Source organism: Bicyclus anynana, chromosome 12, assembly GCF_947172395.1.
Source record: "Bicyclus anynana chromosome 12, ilBicAnyn1.1, whole genome shotgun sequence".
Lineage (NCBI taxonomy): Eukaryota > Metazoa > Arthropoda > Insecta > Lepidoptera > Nymphalidae > Bicyclus > Bicyclus anynana.
In genome coordinates, this window is record NC_069094.1 from 17,166,012 (window position 1) to 17,184,988 (window position 18,977).

General features: G+C 35.4%; 1 protein-coding gene across 2 annotated transcripts in view; it reads left to right on the forward strand.

Moving 5' to 3' along the window:
- Positions 1-18,977, forward strand: part of LOC112047706 (terminal nucleotidyltransferase 5C) — a 214,693-nt gene that overhangs the window by 153,761 nt on the left and 41,955 nt on the right. Inside the window, exon 1 of one of the 2 annotated variants that reach the window (XM_024084912.2) lies at positions 7,408-7,755. The exons of the other annotated variant lie outside the window; for it this stretch is intronic. Within the exon in view, the coding sequence (XP_023940680.2) occupies positions 7,684-7,755 (72 nt within the window). The 5' untranslated portion in view covers positions 7,408-7,683. Of the gene's footprint in view, positions 1-7,407; positions 7,756-18,977 lie in introns of those variants that run through there. 2 annotated transcript variants of the gene reach the window in all.

The window sequence follows — 18,977 nt, forward strand, 5'->3', positions numbered from 1 at the left end:
AATAAAACGTTTATGTCCAGCAATCTTGAAATTCTGAATCCTCACAAAGTCATTACGGTCCAAACTCCATAGATCCCAACTTATACCCAACCTACGTTATTCAAAGAATACTCCTTGTACTAGGATATTAACGTAGTAGTCGTCCATTTCAAGTAAATAATGATACTTTTCCAGGAAAAGCAATATTGATTCTTCTTTTTTCTTTTTTTATAATGGTATGATTTAAATAACCCTATTGAGTTACCCTGTTGAAAGTTATTTAAAGTGTATCCTCATGGAGACCTCGCCGCACCTCGCATTATCGCAGACCTAGAGACTGATTGCTGATAACAATGCGGGGCACCTAATGAATACAATGTTGCATTTGTTATGCAAACATGAAGGAGACTTTTATATACTCGTAGTTGCTAGCGCGCGCCCGCGACTTCGTACGCAGTCACAAATCGCGCAGGAATGAAGGATTTTTCGGGATAATAAATATCCTAAATGTTGCTGCAATACTGATTGTCGGCAGAAATAAGCCTATTCGTAGGACTTTCCCGGACTAGCTATGTCACTAAAACTTTTAACACAAGTAAGTTTATTTTTTGCGAAAGAATATTTGCCATAATTTAGTCATGTATACTTATATTTATAAAGCTGAAGAGTTTGTTTGTTTAATTTAACACGCTAATCTCAGGAACTACTGGTTCAGTGTTAGATAGCCCATTTACTGAGGAAGGCTATAGGCATATATATTATCCCCGTATTCCTACGGGAACCACGCGGGTGGAACCGCGCGGCTATATTTAACTTACTAGTTACCTTATAATTTTCATGTAGGTACAATGAGATTAATTGCGTTAATTCTATAATTTGGTGACTGCAGGAATTTTTTCTCAAATTATGTGTTAAGAACATTACGAATTAAATAAAAAGAATTCTCTCACAAAAACTCACTCACTTAAATTAGTAATATTCAAAATCTCAAGGTAGGTATATTATAAAGCACTTTGACCTTCAAACTAGATCTCCAATGTTTACTCACGCACAGATCTAAGTATTTTAAAACAAAAGCCGAGATGTTATCTGTACACTACGGATGTACTTTTCACGAAATGCACAGTCCGTTAACAAACGATGTCAATCACATCAAGTTTGAGATAATTCTCGTGCAAGGGCAGCTCCTGCCCGACATCCTGTTCGAAGGAGACAATGGTAACGTTACACAGACTAACGAACCGTAGACAACGAATGAAACCTCATTTGTTACGTTCATTCTAAAGACATTGGCCTGTAGAGTGAAAACAGAGGACCAAAGCCTTGGTGCTACAACTGAATGAGATGTTTATCTGGTAGCTTACCATGTCTACGTGACGTCACGTCTTTTGCTTCATCAATGTATCTATACTAATATTATAAAGAGGAAAGATTTGATTGTTTGTTTGTATGTATTGAATAGGCTCCGAACTAACAAAACCCATTTGAAAAATTCTTTCACTGTTGGTAAGCTACACTATCCCTGAGTGATACAGGCTATATTATATTTTTTAAAAAATTAAAAATCCTTAGGAGGAGGAGGAGTCTATAGAGTAACATATATATATATTTTACTAATTATAATAAATATTGCAAATAATGATGATTTTTTTTATTAACTGTTGAGTTTTTACCCGCTCTTAGCAAAACCTGCATACCGAAGGGTGGTAGAATCTCTATCTACAAAATAGTCAAACGACGTTTCAAATTGCTTGTAAATGAAGCCTTAAAATTGAATTTTGAATTTTCTACAATATGAACACGTCAAGGTTAATCGATTGGAATACTAAGATAGTCTGGTTTAGAAATGTGCCCACTCCGGGACCAGTAGTGTTGTGAAGATGACCGGTTCTGACATGGAATAATAGATCATTATCGGCTGGATCACATCCGCCTACAGCGCTAGGTGCTCCCAGAGTGCACGTCAAGGAGAAAACACTAATAAAGTACTAGACGAGGCAGGGCTGTCGCATTGTGGATTTTTATTTTATTTGTTCTTTGTTCCATAGTAATAAACAAGGTATACAGAAATGTGCGAAGGATGAATATAAAATGTGCAGAAGGGAAATGCCCCCGCAGCAGATGTCCAACCAACCGATCCGAACTAACGAAAGAGGAAGGAACTCCTATCTTCTACAATGCCGTCATAATGGTCGTATAATGTAGATGATTTTTTTTTTCTCGGGATGATTAAACGATTATGAAAGTATTCTCAAATTCCATACCAGTTCAAATTCAAGGTCAATTACAGATAAAGCAGATAGCATTGGGATGTTAAGTCTTGAGATTGCTGAAATTCGCTAAGTTCTATGTTTTAATTGTCAATATAGAAAATGATAAATTTTCGTACGTACTCATACGGGGTTTACATACATCACTACGCTATTATGCACTGCCATGCGGATGCAGTATGAGGTTGAACATCACGGACATCCATATCCTCCAAACTAATGTCAAGCTAACTAGGAAAACTAACAAAAACTTTTTGCTACATTAAAAAGAAAATCAGTTTGCCAGCCCTGCACCTATGAAGTTGTTTATGGACCAAAACCAGTATTAAGCGCTATCACTGCACGGAATTATCACTTCTATTTTTAATAATTAAGGATCAAATTACCATGAAATGAATGTTTAATACGCAGGTGTTGTTGTTGAAATAAAGCCTTTAAAGTTAATTATATTAAGGACTATATTGATTGTGTTCATCGCTCACGGATGTAGATCGTCCTTGGCAGGGCCGCCCGTTCGCTTGGTTTGTCGCAGTTGACGTAGAGTGCAGTTCTGAAATATAATATAATAGAAACATGAAGAATAATAGTGTAGTTATTCTCAGGAACTATATATTATATTTTTTAGGCTTTGGATATAGTAGTAAGGACAGGACAAACGAGTTTGTCTGTGTAAACTACAGGAAGGTCAGCACAGCAGAATCGCGATGTTAAATTATTTAAATTAAAACAGCCGCATGTGATATTGAAATCCGTTTGTTTACCACAAAAAAATTGGCAACCACTCACGAATTGGTGACAATTTATAAACAGTATCTTATGTACTGATGCATGTTATATGCACCAGAAAGGTCATCAAACTCCGTCTATATTAAGACATGAAAATCCGTCTATATTAAGGGTTCGCGAAAGGCCATAGCTTTCGCCTCGCCAAATTTAAGGCAATCAGTTGCTAACAAGTTCTACTTTCCAGGGAAAAAATATACACGAATTTAATTTGATTTTTTTGTAACTTTTATAACTACTTCAATAAGCTATGTAGTGTTTTCCAGTTAAATACAATCTAGCAAAAAATGTAGCAATATTAAATAATAATTTTAAATGCACATAACTTTTCAATTGTGTGCATTTTAAGAAATTAAATATCTCAAACGGTGAAGAAAAACATCGTGAGGAAACCTGCGAAGCATACCTAAGAATTTTCATGATTCTCTACGTGTGTGAAGTCTGCCAATCCGCATTGAGCCAGCGTGGTGGACTATTAGCCTAACTCTTCTCATTCTGAGAAGAGACTCGTGTATGAGCCGAATGTGAGTTGATAATGATGAGGATGAAATAATAATTAACGTATAATAATCTAGTAGAGTTACTGTAAAACGTGCAAATAACCGTTAATTTTAGGTTATACAGTTATTTACTAGACTAGTCTAGTCTATGCTATCTGTATGCACTCCGTCATTGTTGAAGACAAGATAAAAGTATTATCAATATTTAAGTTTTTCCACTGTACGCTTGCTAAACCGTGTGTGCACTATACTCGCGGATACGGCTCGAGGCGACATATTCCTTATTACGGGTCAGGAAAGTGTATATTTTAAGTTTGTTGTATTTTTAGCATTCAAATAATAATTATATTGTTTCTGTAAACTAAAAACTTCTTAAGTTTTAAAAAAATATATAAATGAAATATATATTTAATAATAGGTATACCATTATTTAATAATAGGTATTACATTTTATACGCTAGGTAATATTTTAAAGTAAGTACTACTCTTTATTATGTTTATGAGTTTATGAGGTTGTAGGAGATAATCTCTAGATATACTAGGCGATTTAAAACGATTTAAAACTTACTCTCGTTCACCAATAGAAAGTCACGTTATTCGCGAGACTATATTTTATCCCCGTATTTCCGCGGCAACGAGAACCGCGGGCGACCGTTTGTATATAAAATCCTTGAAAAAATATAACAAAAAAAAAGAAAATGCAATCTTATTATATGCATAAGTTTTCAACAATTCATTTCTTCATCTCGCAACAAATATAATTGCTTATCAATTTAATAAAATATGAAACTGATTGGCCAAACGATTCGCTGAGGTTGCACCACGACCATTGTATGTTTACAACAAAACAACAAGGCGAACCAAAGAAACCGAAGCGCGCGAAGGCTTCGCGGGTGACGTCACGCGCCCGCCGCCGCTGTAAACAGAGTTCGCCTTGACTCAACAGTGACACACTTTTTAATCCGTTACTGCTTTCGTTTTCGTCGTTCGGCCAAGGTTTGGGCCATTAAAATCGTTGATTTGCACTAGACTGTATCGGTCCCTAACTAACAGTTATTATTATTATTAATCAAAGAATTGGAAGTAACAGAAGCGACATGATGTCATGATAATTAAAGTCGTAATCTTGAAATTAAAGTTACGAGGGTTCCAAACGTGCCTCGGTCCGTGAAGAGTAAAACAACAGAAGAACAACATAAATAACACAGCAACACTTCGCAAAGCATGACGTGACGCTACTCAGTCTCATGTCTCCCCAAATGAAACCGACAGCCATTCTCTTACAGCAATGTTGATTGGCTGTAGAAACAAGCGTAGTGGTAGTGCTTCCCTGGACGGGCTCTGTCACAAAAACTCTACGAACACTAACTTGATAAATAGTAGTTAGTAGTTCTATGTCATTTATTTGTCTATCCTTTGTTTTTATTTTAAGTGAGCTGTATTAAACGCGGCGGTAACAGTAGCGGGTGATTGCGACGTGGCAAATAGTTTTCTAAAGCCGAGGCAATGGTCCGGAGGCAGTAAATTAATTAGTGGTCTTTCTTTAGAGCCTCCTACGCTAAGGAAATGCTTTTATGTCCCATGGCTGTGGTAACTTTTATTAAAGTCTTACAGAACTGACAATACTTTATTAGTAGTATATATGTTTGTACATTTACTCTTTTTACAGTTCCGAACCCAAAGGGCAAACGGATCCTATTCCTAAGACTCCGTCCGTCTGTCTGTCACCAGGCTGTATCTCATGAACCGAAGTACTGACAGTCGGAATTGTCACCGGTGATGTGTTTCTGTTGTCGCTGAAACCAAAAATACTAAAAAACAGAATAAAATAATTGTTTACGGGGCTCTTATACGACAAACGTCATTTTTACATCTACATGATGGTATTCCTTCGTACTCGAGTCCGACTCACACTTGGCCGGTTTTTTTTTACTAAATTGTATTTATTCGGAGCCCTCAAAAAACGCCTCACTGACATTCATAATTTGTTAATAATTGAATCCGAATCGTCAACAGCAATATATCAGTATTGTTGTTCCCGGCCCAACTTGATTGACTCAAGTATGACTCGTCACTTCGCTATCGACTACTGCAGCGCTGCTGCAGGCGATAGGCACTTCACAAAATGTCAGCCAGTCCTTAATTGAGGGCCGATGTCCTTAACCTTTTGCTGTAGGTTTATTTTACTGAATTACTATTATATACCTGCGACACTACGCTTACTTTATCATCTAAAAGTCCCATTAGGGGGCGAGATTTCCCTCCCTCACTAGGGATTTCGAGTTAAGATCCAGATAAGAGACAGCTCCAATGCGGACTGGAAAACATATGGTGACCATGTTTGACGCTGTAACGGTCAATGTCAGATATTGATGATAACGATCCAGATCTCCGAGGTACGGGAGTGTCACGATACCAATTTTTCAACTTCGGGCTGTTATTGAAGAACAACAAAATGTAGTACTTCTACTGCTCACAGTGGACCCCCAGATAGGAGTTCCTCCTCTACTCTTTTTCACTACTGGTCCTCAGCATCGAGAGACAATGGAGTTTGTCTCCACCACGTCCACGTCCACTGAAAACGTCAAACCTAGTAACGACAGAAATATCTACACGAGACGAGAGAGAGAGAGAGAGAGACGAGGCCTACAGGTGATGTAAGAAGTCGGGGTTAAATAAACGACTTTGACTTTTGAAGTCGGTTAAAATAAAATGACAGGTAATTGAATTCAGGAACTGTGCACATTATTACGTATTGGACTGTTTACTTCCGCAATGTCTTAAAAGAACTGCAATGTCTGTTAGTAACTACCTACTCTTTGCCAAAAATTTCGCCATCTTTTTATTCTTCTTTAACGAAAGAGTTTTTGCAACTTTTTCAACTCGAATAGACAAGTACAAAGCTAGTGTTAGTAAAGAATATTTCTAACGCTCCTAACTTTACCAATCATCTTATTTTTCCAAACTACAACAATGACACACGACTTTCTCTGAAAAGCATGATTCTAAGATAGCTAGGAAAAGGTATTCAACTAATCTGTAAAAAAACTGTACAAAAATTGTACTGAACCAATTTAGCTGAAAGTTTCTTACTTTAATATATTCAGACAATGGGTAAATTGATGTTATTTTCTATAAAAAAAATTTAAAGAAATTTGTTTTTTTTAACAGAAAGTATCGATGAACTAACAGCCAAAAATATATATATTTATTTAGTAAAACGTTTAATATTTTGTGCAAAAATATTTGTACTTCCTCTGAAGACAACTTCAACAAAAGTTTAAAATTAAACGATAACTATTTTTAAATTGTTACTTGAATTTGTTAATTTACAAAGATGAAAAAATTTTGAAACTTATCACGTTGCTTACCTTTTTGAAAAATAATTAATGATAGGACGATAAATATGCAAATAACTTTAAGTTAACAAAAAGTTTACAAAAAACGACTAGAAATGAAATAGGTACTATTTTCAAAATCGCGTATCCTGTCGTAGCAATGTGTGACGTCATGGGCTACGTATGTAGACCGAAGCGACGACGTCCTCACTCCGGCGTAGCGCAACCTTCGCAAACGAAATAGAATGGGCCAGCCTTTTTGCGTCTTTAGTTTTTCAATCAACCTTCAATTGCACTCATTTTTTATAATAATTTTAACATTGTGCGTGAAGTACCTGTGTATAAGTATTACTATCAAGTGTTAAAACGATAACTGCAGCTGCAGCGTACTAGACGTAGATTCATGGCGAATTGTCAAGTTGTGAGCGAGAGGGATAATTTTGGCAACGGGAGTGTAAGTAAAAGCGAGCGAGATAGTAAATGTAGCAACAAGTTGCGGGCCGGGGGGCGGGGGCACCGCGCGCGTTATCGCTGCTGTGACGTCACGACCCTTTCACTCGCAGTCGCATTCAAGTCGCTCGCGTAGCTTCAGTCCGCGCGGCTCGGTCACTGCGTGAGTACGTCTCGCGCGTTGTGTTCCTAAAACAAACCACGCGTTACTCGACTACAAATAACTAAGTTTTTAATATAAAAATCACAGTTGGAACACTCGAAAATAGTTCGGAAATTTAAAGAAAAAAATCACGTACTAAAACCGTGTTAACTTTTGAAGTCCGAACTTCTATCTACCCGTTGTGTCACTTGCTGGTCACGATGGGCGTTATAAAAGTGACTCCTGACACCGCGTCCCTCATCTCAGCGTGCGATATGCTCGACGACATGAAGGTAAGAGTAATGTCGACGTCGCAATCATGTGATGTCAGGAATGGCTTGGATCCAGCGCCGGTGTCTCGAACAATTCCCGCTTTATTTAGCGTGCGTGGGTAGACCGGTGACTCGGCCACGGGACGTCGCGTAAATTGAAAATATGCGCTTTTACTACTGCTTTCAGTTTCTATCCGCCTATTCTTCTTCTTCCAATTCAATTACATCTTTCCCTAATTTTCTATTTTTTTTTTGCAACTGAAACAACAGACTAGTTTTATTTATAACTACTTTGATCAAAATGAGGGTAGGACTAAAATAAATAAAATGCTACCAATTTAAATTTAAAAACACAAATTTCAAATCTACTCTGATCATTACAGGATATCTAATTTGACGAGTCAGTTTAGTTTTTTGTCTATCAAGAGTTGCTATTTCGAATTTTGGGGCAGTTTGTACAGTCTGTTTCTAATGATTCCAAGCCCTGTAATTAAGAAAATTATTCGTTTTCGAATGTTACTTTGAATGTAAATTGCAGACGTTCGCGATGTGGAGCCGCGGTTTCGGAATCGATTCGATTTCTATTTTTTATTAAGTCATAAGACGTTGAATATTTATAACTTGTTTGATGAAACTTTTCGTTAGCAACTGTTACGTCACTCGCCAAGTAGTACCTAGCTACCTACTTGCGTACTCACCTACTATTAATGTCGCAGATAACATAAACACATTTATTTCTAAATTACTTATTTGTAACAAAAGCTCTGTTTACTTTAATCTATTTAGATTTATAAATGACGGCTAGATATATCAAAGTTTTATAACTCAAGTAAGTTTAAGTTTATTGACTTAAGTCAATATTTCGATAGATTTATAGATTTAGATATATTAAAAACGAAATATTTTAGAATTTAAAATTATGGTTATCTGAAAATTAAATAATTTAAGTATTTTCAAATCTATCACAATTTTTGAAATTTATTTGAAAGCTTTATTTTTCATTTATCTTACCTATTAAAATATAATCATCGGAGCTTTTATTTTTTCTATTCAAATTAGGTTTTTAAGAAATATTATCTACATTAAACATATGTTAACTGTCATCAATTTCAATATTGACAGTTTCAAACAATTTTGTTTTAATACAATTATTAAGAGGCATTCCTTTCCAACATATCATAGTGGGACAAGGATAACAATGCTTTCATTTTACTACTTACTTACTTTTAGATTATACTGTTTGTATGTTACAACTAACAACAATGCGTTTAAAGGAATTCGTACCTGTGTCAATTAAATGAATATTGTTGTTCCACAGTTCTTCATTACTTTTCAAGTTGCACACGGAAAAGGTGAATAAAAAATCCATTTCCTTCACAATATTGTAACAACATTGTGCGTTGTTGCCACGATATCTGTTTATGAAACCAAATACAACGACGCTATTTAACTGTTATTTGACATAGAAGCTACTAAGTATACTGATGAATTTAAAAACGCTTAAGGAAAAGTTAGCGATAGATGATTTGGCTATAGTGAGTAACAAAAATCACAGATTGCAGACTATTAAAAAACGTAAAATTAATAAAATGGTTTTTTCTCCATGTCACTCCCCAGTACCAATTTGGTACTTCATAAAATTATGATCTATCTCTCTATAATTATTTTGACCCAGAATTAAAGGTGCTTGGTGTTAAAGAGTTTTGCTATTTACGAGTTTAATTTTGATCGTTTCTTTATTGTATAAATAAGTATTTTAACATTAGTTTATCAAGATAAAGTAATTATGAGGTGCTATACAATTAAAACAACGTTTTGAAAATTACTTTATTAATTAACTGACCCATTTATAAACTATTTGCAGTTGAAAAAAAAGTTTGAATAGTTGTCACAGTGAAAGGTAGGTAGATATAAATAGATAATTAAATAAAATTACTTGCATAAATAAATTGGAAAGCATTTTTGGTAAACATTAGGCACAAGTCGACCCTATTTCTGGACGACAAATTTCATAGCATTTATAAATCGAACAGTGAAATTTCAACAGTATTGATCGACGGAAGTGGTCACCTTATCAGTTGTTTGTGACAGCATTGCTATACCGAGACCAATAGGTACGTGAGAACCCGCGCAACCTTCGCGTCACCGGGTGGCGGGCGGCGGCCTGCTGGAATTTAGTTCACTTGGAAACCAATACTCGGTGAAATCTTTGCTTTTTTATTGCGCAATTGTGCCCTACAACTAGTTCATCTTGAGATTTATTGTTCTTTTAATCAAATGACGTTGTACTTTAATTATACTATTGTATCTCTAGAAAGTACTCGTTATTCTTGTGTAAGCATCGATTTCTTTGGTATTGGAACATTTCATTTTAAATTTTGATATTCTTATTAGTAGTTAATTTGTAATTACTGACTTTCGTTTACTCTTCGTCAATGAAGTTTTACTTATTAATTTAATAGCTAATACTTTTACTGTTAATTTTATTCTCGTCTTGTATTCTTCTCGTTTGAGTTAATATTTTAACTTGGTAAGCCTTCTTTTCGCTTGTTATAATTTTTTTAAGCTTCGGAACTTCAAGAATGATTTTTTTAGTTTCAAGTTTCTTCTTCAAGATTAGAAACTACCTGAACTTGATTTTTTTATCAATTAACTTTATTCTAGATGATTCTGTTTAGGTAGTAGCAGGCGCTATTTTTGCGCATACAATTTTTCATAACTGCGCAATATCCATATTTATCTAATTACTTAATGGCTTACAAGTTTGATTATATCTGTTAACTTTCTAAAGATATGCATTGATAAGGATTTTTTGATTGCAGACAAACATTGGGATTACTATATTGTACGTAGAAATGTGAAATATAAAATACAAATCATTGCATGATGATAAAACGGTTATGGTTAGGTATCGCTTTCCATAGTATTTTTTGTTTGCGTTTAAATCGTTACTATTTGTTTTAGCGTTTACTTTCGACAAATATTTGTTGTACACTTATAAGAAAGTATGGGCAATACTTATCTGGTTTTGTGTTGTAGATCTACTATTAGATAATACGAATATATCATCTTCGTTGTCCTCACCTAAGTAGGTACTTCATCCAAATTAAAGACACTATGAGAACTTCAATTTGATTATTGAAGACTATTCAATAAAATTAGTACTATATTCTACATCCGTTAAAGGTTAATCGACGTATATATTTTTATTTAATTATAGAATATATGAAAAAACAATGAAAATAAAATGATTGATAACCGACAATGTATAAGATGCAATATGTTATAATATAACGATAACAAAGACGTAGATTACATTCTAGAACTACTTACTGCGATGATCAGCCTGCATGAGATCGCGTAATTATAGTTTAAGCGTGATTCACTGGCTGTACTTCGTAGTTGTGGATTTCAGAATTTAATGATTTAATAGTAGATCAACGCGACGTACATCGAGATATCGTTCCAAGACAGACTCTACAAACTGCCTAATCTAATGTAATGTAATTTATTGTTTGTTTCTTAATAACATTGTCGTCAATTTTTAGACAGCCGTTGTGGAATTGATGAAATGCAAAGTAAACAAACTTTCTTGAAAAGTTGCGTAGCTTAAAAGAATGGTACATTGGAAACGGTTGTTTTACACTATGTTAAAAATATAGTCATCTTATTCAAGTCTCTTTTATGAGTTTTTTATTTACATTGTAATCTTGTGCAATATAAAGTTTATGTGCCAATAAATTAATACGGACGCGAATATTTTACACATATATGATTTTAGCAAGGATAGTGACTTGCTTTTTGATTGAATGTCGACGCCATGTTAATGTGGTCACTTGTCACGACGTGCACTCTGTGTGAGCTACAACAGGAAGAGCGTGCTACTGCGCCGTAGTACACATTTATGTCCGTCTTGATGCAATTACGTACATAACTGTTATCTAAGTAAGAATTCATTACTGCTTTTTTTTAAATCCTCGGTACAAACAAAGAATACACAACATACCATAATATATACGTAATTGGCAGACCTTTATAGGTAAGTAGAGAGCAAATATTATGTATATAGTTTGGAACAGGATGGGTCTCGGTACCTGGTTGCCAGGCTCCAGACCACATAATATTTCCTTTGGGAAATAGAGAAATCATGTTGGAATGGAATGAGGGTACTAGGGGATGAGGGGATGGATAGTGTCTGAAAATGGGACACTATTATTATTTATGCATTCCAAATAACAATCATAATGAAATTATTATAATCAATGGATTTTTCGGCATCGGCTCTTCGAACTAGGTGCCCCGCCCATTACCACTTCAGCTTTGCGACTCGTTGAACTATATCGGTGACTTTGGCTCTTCTGCGGATCTCCTCATTTCTGATTCGATCACGCAGAAGTACTCCTAACATAGCTCGTTCCATTGCCCGCTGTGTGACTCTGAGCCTTCTTATGAGGCCCATAGTTAGTTAGACCAAGTCTCGGACCATAGGTCATCACTGGCAACGCGCACTATTCGAAGACTTTTAGTCTTCAGGAACTGAGGAATTTCGGTCAATAAGATGTCGCGAAGTTTCCCGAATGCAGTCCGAGCAAGTTGGTTCGGCGGTTCGCCTCTTTTTCGAAATTACAATTGGTCTCTTTAATTTCGAGACCATAGTACAATTAAATAACATTTATTTTCCTTCTTGTGCCTTATAACAACCAAAATTGAATAACAATGAATTTATTAAAGTCATATAATATGTAACGGATCGTTGTGATCGAATAAACGTATCAGTTGGTCGTGACATTTCTGATTCTGATGGTATATCGAACATCAATTGGAACATCCTGTATTTTGGAATGAGGTAGGGTTGACGACGATATTCAAATATAAGCAATTTTTTTTAATGATTTAATAAATATATTCGACGAAACAAGCAGAAAACTCTTCCAATGAAAATTTAAATCTATTGCAAAGAGTGTTGGCTGTAAACTTGCTACTGGTCTACTTATGTCCATTCGATATTATGTTAATACTTATAGCAATCAAGATGTAAAAACTTTTTGTGACAGCTCGTCAGGGTTTATATTATCATCAACCATAATTAGGCCGTAAAGCAGTATGTATTGCTGTTTTCTGTTTTCCTCTCTACAGGTAGAATATTCAAGCTCTTTGTAGGACGTGTTTTTGCTTGTACTGCAAATGTTTGCACTATTTGAGGAGATCTTTTTCCACTCAAACATCGGGTGTGCTTTCAGCTTTGCCCGTCAACTATTTTTTTAAAAACACAATGAAAAGTTATTTGAATGGAGTGGAATAACATTGCTATTTGCAGACGGGCAGCAGTAAGAGCCACTGGCGCAGTGTGAATTCCTGAGCGAATGTCGCGCACGCAACGTTTCGCCAGACAGCACGCGTCTCATGCGCGTTTCCACAAAGGATTCTCTGTATTCGTTCGCTATAATTAATTCATAAACATAACTACATAAATTAATATGTTTTCTACTGCGAGACTCTCGCCCCTGACGGCGCAGCGAAGCGCGGAATAGCTAGTCCCGAATTCTACTTTTTAGTCAAGGGCCAGAAAATACAAGTCAATATTTGGATGTTTAACGTTGTTTTGCAATGATTCTTGCCAGCTTTCTAAGTATGTATGTATATTGTCTTTCTTGACTTGAAAAATAAATTTGAATTTGAATACAATTGAGAATAGATCATAACGACTCATAAATAAATTTAAACAAAAGACCTCGTCAGTAAAGCGCGCAATAAATAACAGTTTCGGATGTAATACGATCGCTCCAAACAAAGGAACCATCACAAAAAATAGCAACAAACATGACCTTTACAATCGTTGAGGTCGTTCGAAAGAATTTTTGCGTTAGATACAACCGTGATTGTTTAGAAATCTCAAATGGAAATAATTTGTTTATTTTATTTATTTGAAAATTTTAATTTTTTAAACAATTAGGCGCTTAACTTTCTATTGATAAGAGATTATAACTTTGCATGCCTACTTTCCTTATTATTGTCTCCAAACACAGTATATCTGAATTTTGATCAGATATCTGGATGAATTACATACAAACTTTAATACTGTTGCATACATAAACAATCCTTAAAGATTAATTTGACTGGGAAAATTAACAGAAATTTTCTATTAGTTAATTTACAAAACAAAATATTTTTTTATTGGATAGTTCTAAACGCTCAGAGCGTAGTGTTGAAAAGTATTGAAATCTCTCGCGCTGAGTCGTGCTCGTGACGGAGGCATCCTTGATACACAAACGCAGCATTTTCTACAGCGCTATACAGGATGCTCCCGGTATGTGGGTCGTGCTCGTGTGCCAACGCTCAATGTCGACTGTTTACACGGTTACTGTTAACATCGACTACCAAATAATAAATAAATAAATAAAATCAGTACCCTGGGGCTAGGTTTTTATAAATAAGGACCTCATTTTACATTAATCATTTACATTGATATCTGATAGTATTACTTAGATACTTACCACCACTTACTATCAGACTTGATCCTTTAATTATTACGTACAATAATAAAAATACAAACTATTGCTACAATCTTTTGAAACCTAGGACCTCTCGAATTTCATTTCATTTCAATTCCATTCCGAAATTATCGCGCTATTGAAATCAATACATTCTAGCAATGATATATTTTATAATGTCATTGCATTCTAGCATATATCTATGCATTCCAGAGTAAGTATGTCTGTTCAATGAAATGACATCATTCGTTTATAGTAATTATTATTTATTTTTGGAAATTCTTTCATTTTCTATTTTTTCTGTTTTAATAATAATATTATTGTACTTAAACGTTTGTACAATTCATTGTTTTAATTTGTTCACCTGACTAAACATCTGGGTACATTGTACGATACTTAGTTGATCATTGTGTAGTTTGAATACGATTAATAAATTACGAGTAATAGTTTTTTGAGTACATAAATAATGAATACTCCCAATTGGATTGAATTAAGGCCTCGTTGTCTTGCCAATGAGTTAACTCATAGGGCAATATACCTTATCCTGAAAGGAGTAGGTCAGTGACGAAGCAGAGGTTCCTGACCCAGGCTAGGAGACTTTCCTCGAGGTCTACCCTCGGTCCGAGACCCACACTGCTGCTATATTTTGTCTAGTTTCGTGCCAACGCGACGACTTAGCGTGATCTCCTGATTTGATATAAGTACGAACTATACTACAGCCTTTCTTGATGAGTACTGTTTACCAACAAAGAAATTAGAAATTTAGGTAGAAAACTCATGTCATTTCATAACTTATTTATTTTAAATTATGTTTGGTTTGTTTATATAATGTTATATAGAATATTTATTTATCATATTTACCGTATCGAATTGTTCTAAGCTTATTATATTTTTGTTAATTTAAGAACAAGTTAATTATAATTATTATTATATTAATAATAATTATATAATATTTTTAATTTGTTTGTTGGTAAACAATACTCATCAAGAAAAGGCTGGTAGTTATACCCACAGAACATGTAAAACGCAAAAGCTGGCGATGTGGTATACCCACACAGTATGTATTGTATGTACTAAATAAGTGGTAGATATGTTAAATGCTACCTCATTACAAAATTGAGTTGTAAAACTTCAATTTCCGGTGTTAAAATACTGCCTTGGCCAAATATACATATTAATTAAACAATCCAAATTTAATTGCTTCCCAGTTAATGACTGTATTTCTAGGTATTTGAAAATAGTATCTACAATTTGAACAAATTAATATGAACAGCATTTAGAATTGGAATTTTAATACATTAACATGAAATCAAAGAATTCGCGGTCGATAATATTCAAAGGACGAACTGGTGGCTCATTCCCACACATTTCACAATTCCCATAAACCTGTAGGCGTATGATGATACCACGGCATCATGCGGCGGAATATATTGTCAGAGTGAAGATATATAAATGTGATATTGCTCTTTGGCTGCGATGAAACGACAGAGAAAACGATGATGAAGCGGTGCGCGTCATAGGCCTGAAGGATAACTTTTTAAGCTTCGTGTGCCTTCTAATATAGGGCGAATAGATCGTAGATAACAAAGGTGTGGCAATCGGAGCCACGTTTCGAACTTGAGACGTCGGTGAGAGATCGAATGGCGGCGCCGTGCCAGCAGCGCCGCACGTACGGTCGAGGCGAGCCGTAGGACGCGGTTAGTATGCGGCGCGCGTCCCTCCGTTTTCCTCTACACAGCCCTTGAGGCCTCGCTCTGACGCCTCTAAGGGCATTTCGTTGCGACAGTTTTCATTGGCCGATTAATTTATTCTACTTCGTGGGTTAGCCGACGGCGGAGACGGTCTGGGATTCACGTCCCAAATAGAACTTATAGTTATGATTTTCTGATTTACCTTTGTAGGTTTATCAAATAGTAATTAAATAAATTATTGTAATTAAATGGTGAAAGAAAACCTCGTGAGAAAACCTGCATACTAGAGAATTTTCTTAGTTCTCTGCGTGCATGAAGTTTGCCAATCTGCATTGAGCCAGCCCTACCCCTCTCATCCTGAGGTGACTCAAACTCGAATAACGAATAACGAACGAATTAAATAAAAAATAATATAAATCCATAGATTGAAATTTCTTTCGAAAATTCAAAATTAATATATCTTTCTCTACAAGTGATTATTTGAAAGACGAGCCGAGTCGAACAAAACCAAACAAATAATTTAATAAAAAGCCAAATTGACCTTGTGGTGTCCAGACAGCAGACTAGCAAACGCTTCTAAATATAGTAATCCAGTTTTTAATACATTAATAATTTCACTGTTTCTATCAAATGTCGACCCACTACCGAAACAAGCAGTTCATTTTATTATCATATATTCTGAACATGTAACATTATAAAAATAATAAAATACTAGTATAATAAACGTTCTGCGCCATCTTAGTATACAAAAACCTAAATCACTATTAATAAAAATATTTAAGGTTGGTATATTAAGGTTGGTGGGAAATATTATACTTTACGACATATTCCAACCAACCAAGAAACTCGACTTTCTCACTCTTCACCTGTCATCACACCACTCTCGCCAATCTGGGGCTGCGGTGTCAGACAAAACAATAAGATCGTGGAGCGTAGATCTAGTACCGTAATAATATGTATAATATGAACGGCTGACTGTTTGTTTACATTTCAACAATTTCACAGATACCCGACTGATGAGGAGAGTGGTATGATAATTGGTACTTAGGATCTATTGAATATTTTTTTTGTTTTAAGTAAATTACACCACCATCAAACCGCCGTAGAATACTTTTGGCAGGATTTACAGTACAGCTTTTTCCTAAGTCGGTATTGCACTAGGTACTTAAGATTATATTTTTCGCTATAGCTTCTTTTCCCTAGTTTCTTACTAAGTACTTTATAATATACTAGCGGACGCCCGCGACTTCGTCCGCGTAAATTTCGATGTCAACTTTACTACTACCCCTACCCTACCCTACCCCTACCCTACTACTACCCCAACCCTACCCTACCAAACCCCTACATCTATCCTACCCCTACCCTACCCTACCCCTACCCCCACCCTACCCCTACCCTACCCCTACACCCTACCCCCATCCTACCCCTACCCTCCCCGTACCCTATCCCTTTCCAACCCCTATCCCACCTGTACCCCTATCTCACGCCTATCCTACCCCTACCCTACCACTACCCTAAACCCGGCCCTAAACCTACCCTACCCCTACACTACCCCTACGCTTCCCTACCCGTACCCTACCCTACCCTGTAACTTCTCTATCTTACTCCTACCCTTAGCAAAATCGGTCCAGTCCTTCGAGAGTGGTATGACCAAGAGAAATAGAGACTTCTATGCTAATAATATAAAGAGGTAAAGTTCGTGTGGTTGTAGGAGGTAATCTCTGGATCTACTGGACCGATTTGGAAAATTGTTGTACCAATAGAAAGCTACGTTATTTGCAAGTGTCATAAACTATGTTCGATCTCCATATTCACACGGGAACGGGAACTACGTAAATCAAAGCGCCGGGCGTCTTAAAGCGGAATTTCTGCGTCTTTTAGAAATTTTGTATTATCTCCGAAACTATTTAAGTAATTAACATACTGTAAAGGGCAAATCTTATCTCCATAATATCCTTGTGATTAATAAATAATTTATTTTAATAAGGATTAAAGTTTAGTTGTATAAATAATGACGTAAACCTAAGTATATAAAATTAATAATTTTTAAAACACAAAAGGTACTATATCTGCTAATATATAGAAGATAGATATATGGTGTCGCGGACTTTTTTGTAGAACTTTTAAAGATACATAAAGTCTCCATACATTAATTTCAATTTTACACAATAGTTAAGGCAGCGCATGCGAATAAGTCTGTTTAAGAGGATTTTCAGTCCGACCTGTATGACAAAAGCTGTGATAACTTGGCTAATATATATGATACCAATATAAAATATAGCCTATAGCACTCCCCGATAATGTAGCATTCTACTGGTGAAAGAATTTTTAAAATCGGACCAGTAGTTCCGAAGATTACCCCATTTAAAAAATGTGACAAACTTACAAACTTACAAACTTTACCTCTTTATAATATTAGTAAGTAGTAAGTATAGATTAGTATAGATTTTGATAATAATATCTTATCGTCATTTGCTTACTAAACTAGTAGTTATGCTAATGTACTTGCTATAAAAACACTCGATCTGGTTTTCCATAAACGTCTTTCGAATCTAATCTAATATGGAAATGATGTGATGTAACATGCGAAAATAGAATTGAATGGTTTGACTGAATGATAACATCATTTTATTGTTATCTGCTGTGAAAAAAATTATCTGTCATATCTATGGTCAAATGACCGCAGAAATGCCCCGTTCACACAATTCCATTAGGTTCTTGTTTTAATTGAATTCCATTGAATTGAACGTTGAGCTTCGTTGTTCCCGTTGTCAGAGTGTATGGCTACGATTTTATAAATCTAGAGTTCGTATTCCGAGTCAGACCATGCGAGAAGAAAACTAGAAGATAGAAAGTCATAGGCAGTGGTTGTATGCCAGTAAGAGCACAAGTACATCCTGTAAGTACATATAGATTTTTAGTTTCTAGATTCAGTTCGTCTCAAGTTCAATTACTCGCGATAGGGTTTCTATATCAGGGTTATCAAACGGCCATTAACTAGTGGTATTTTATTTTAGTCAATATTAAAACTTACCAATAAAAGAGAAAATATATTTATGTT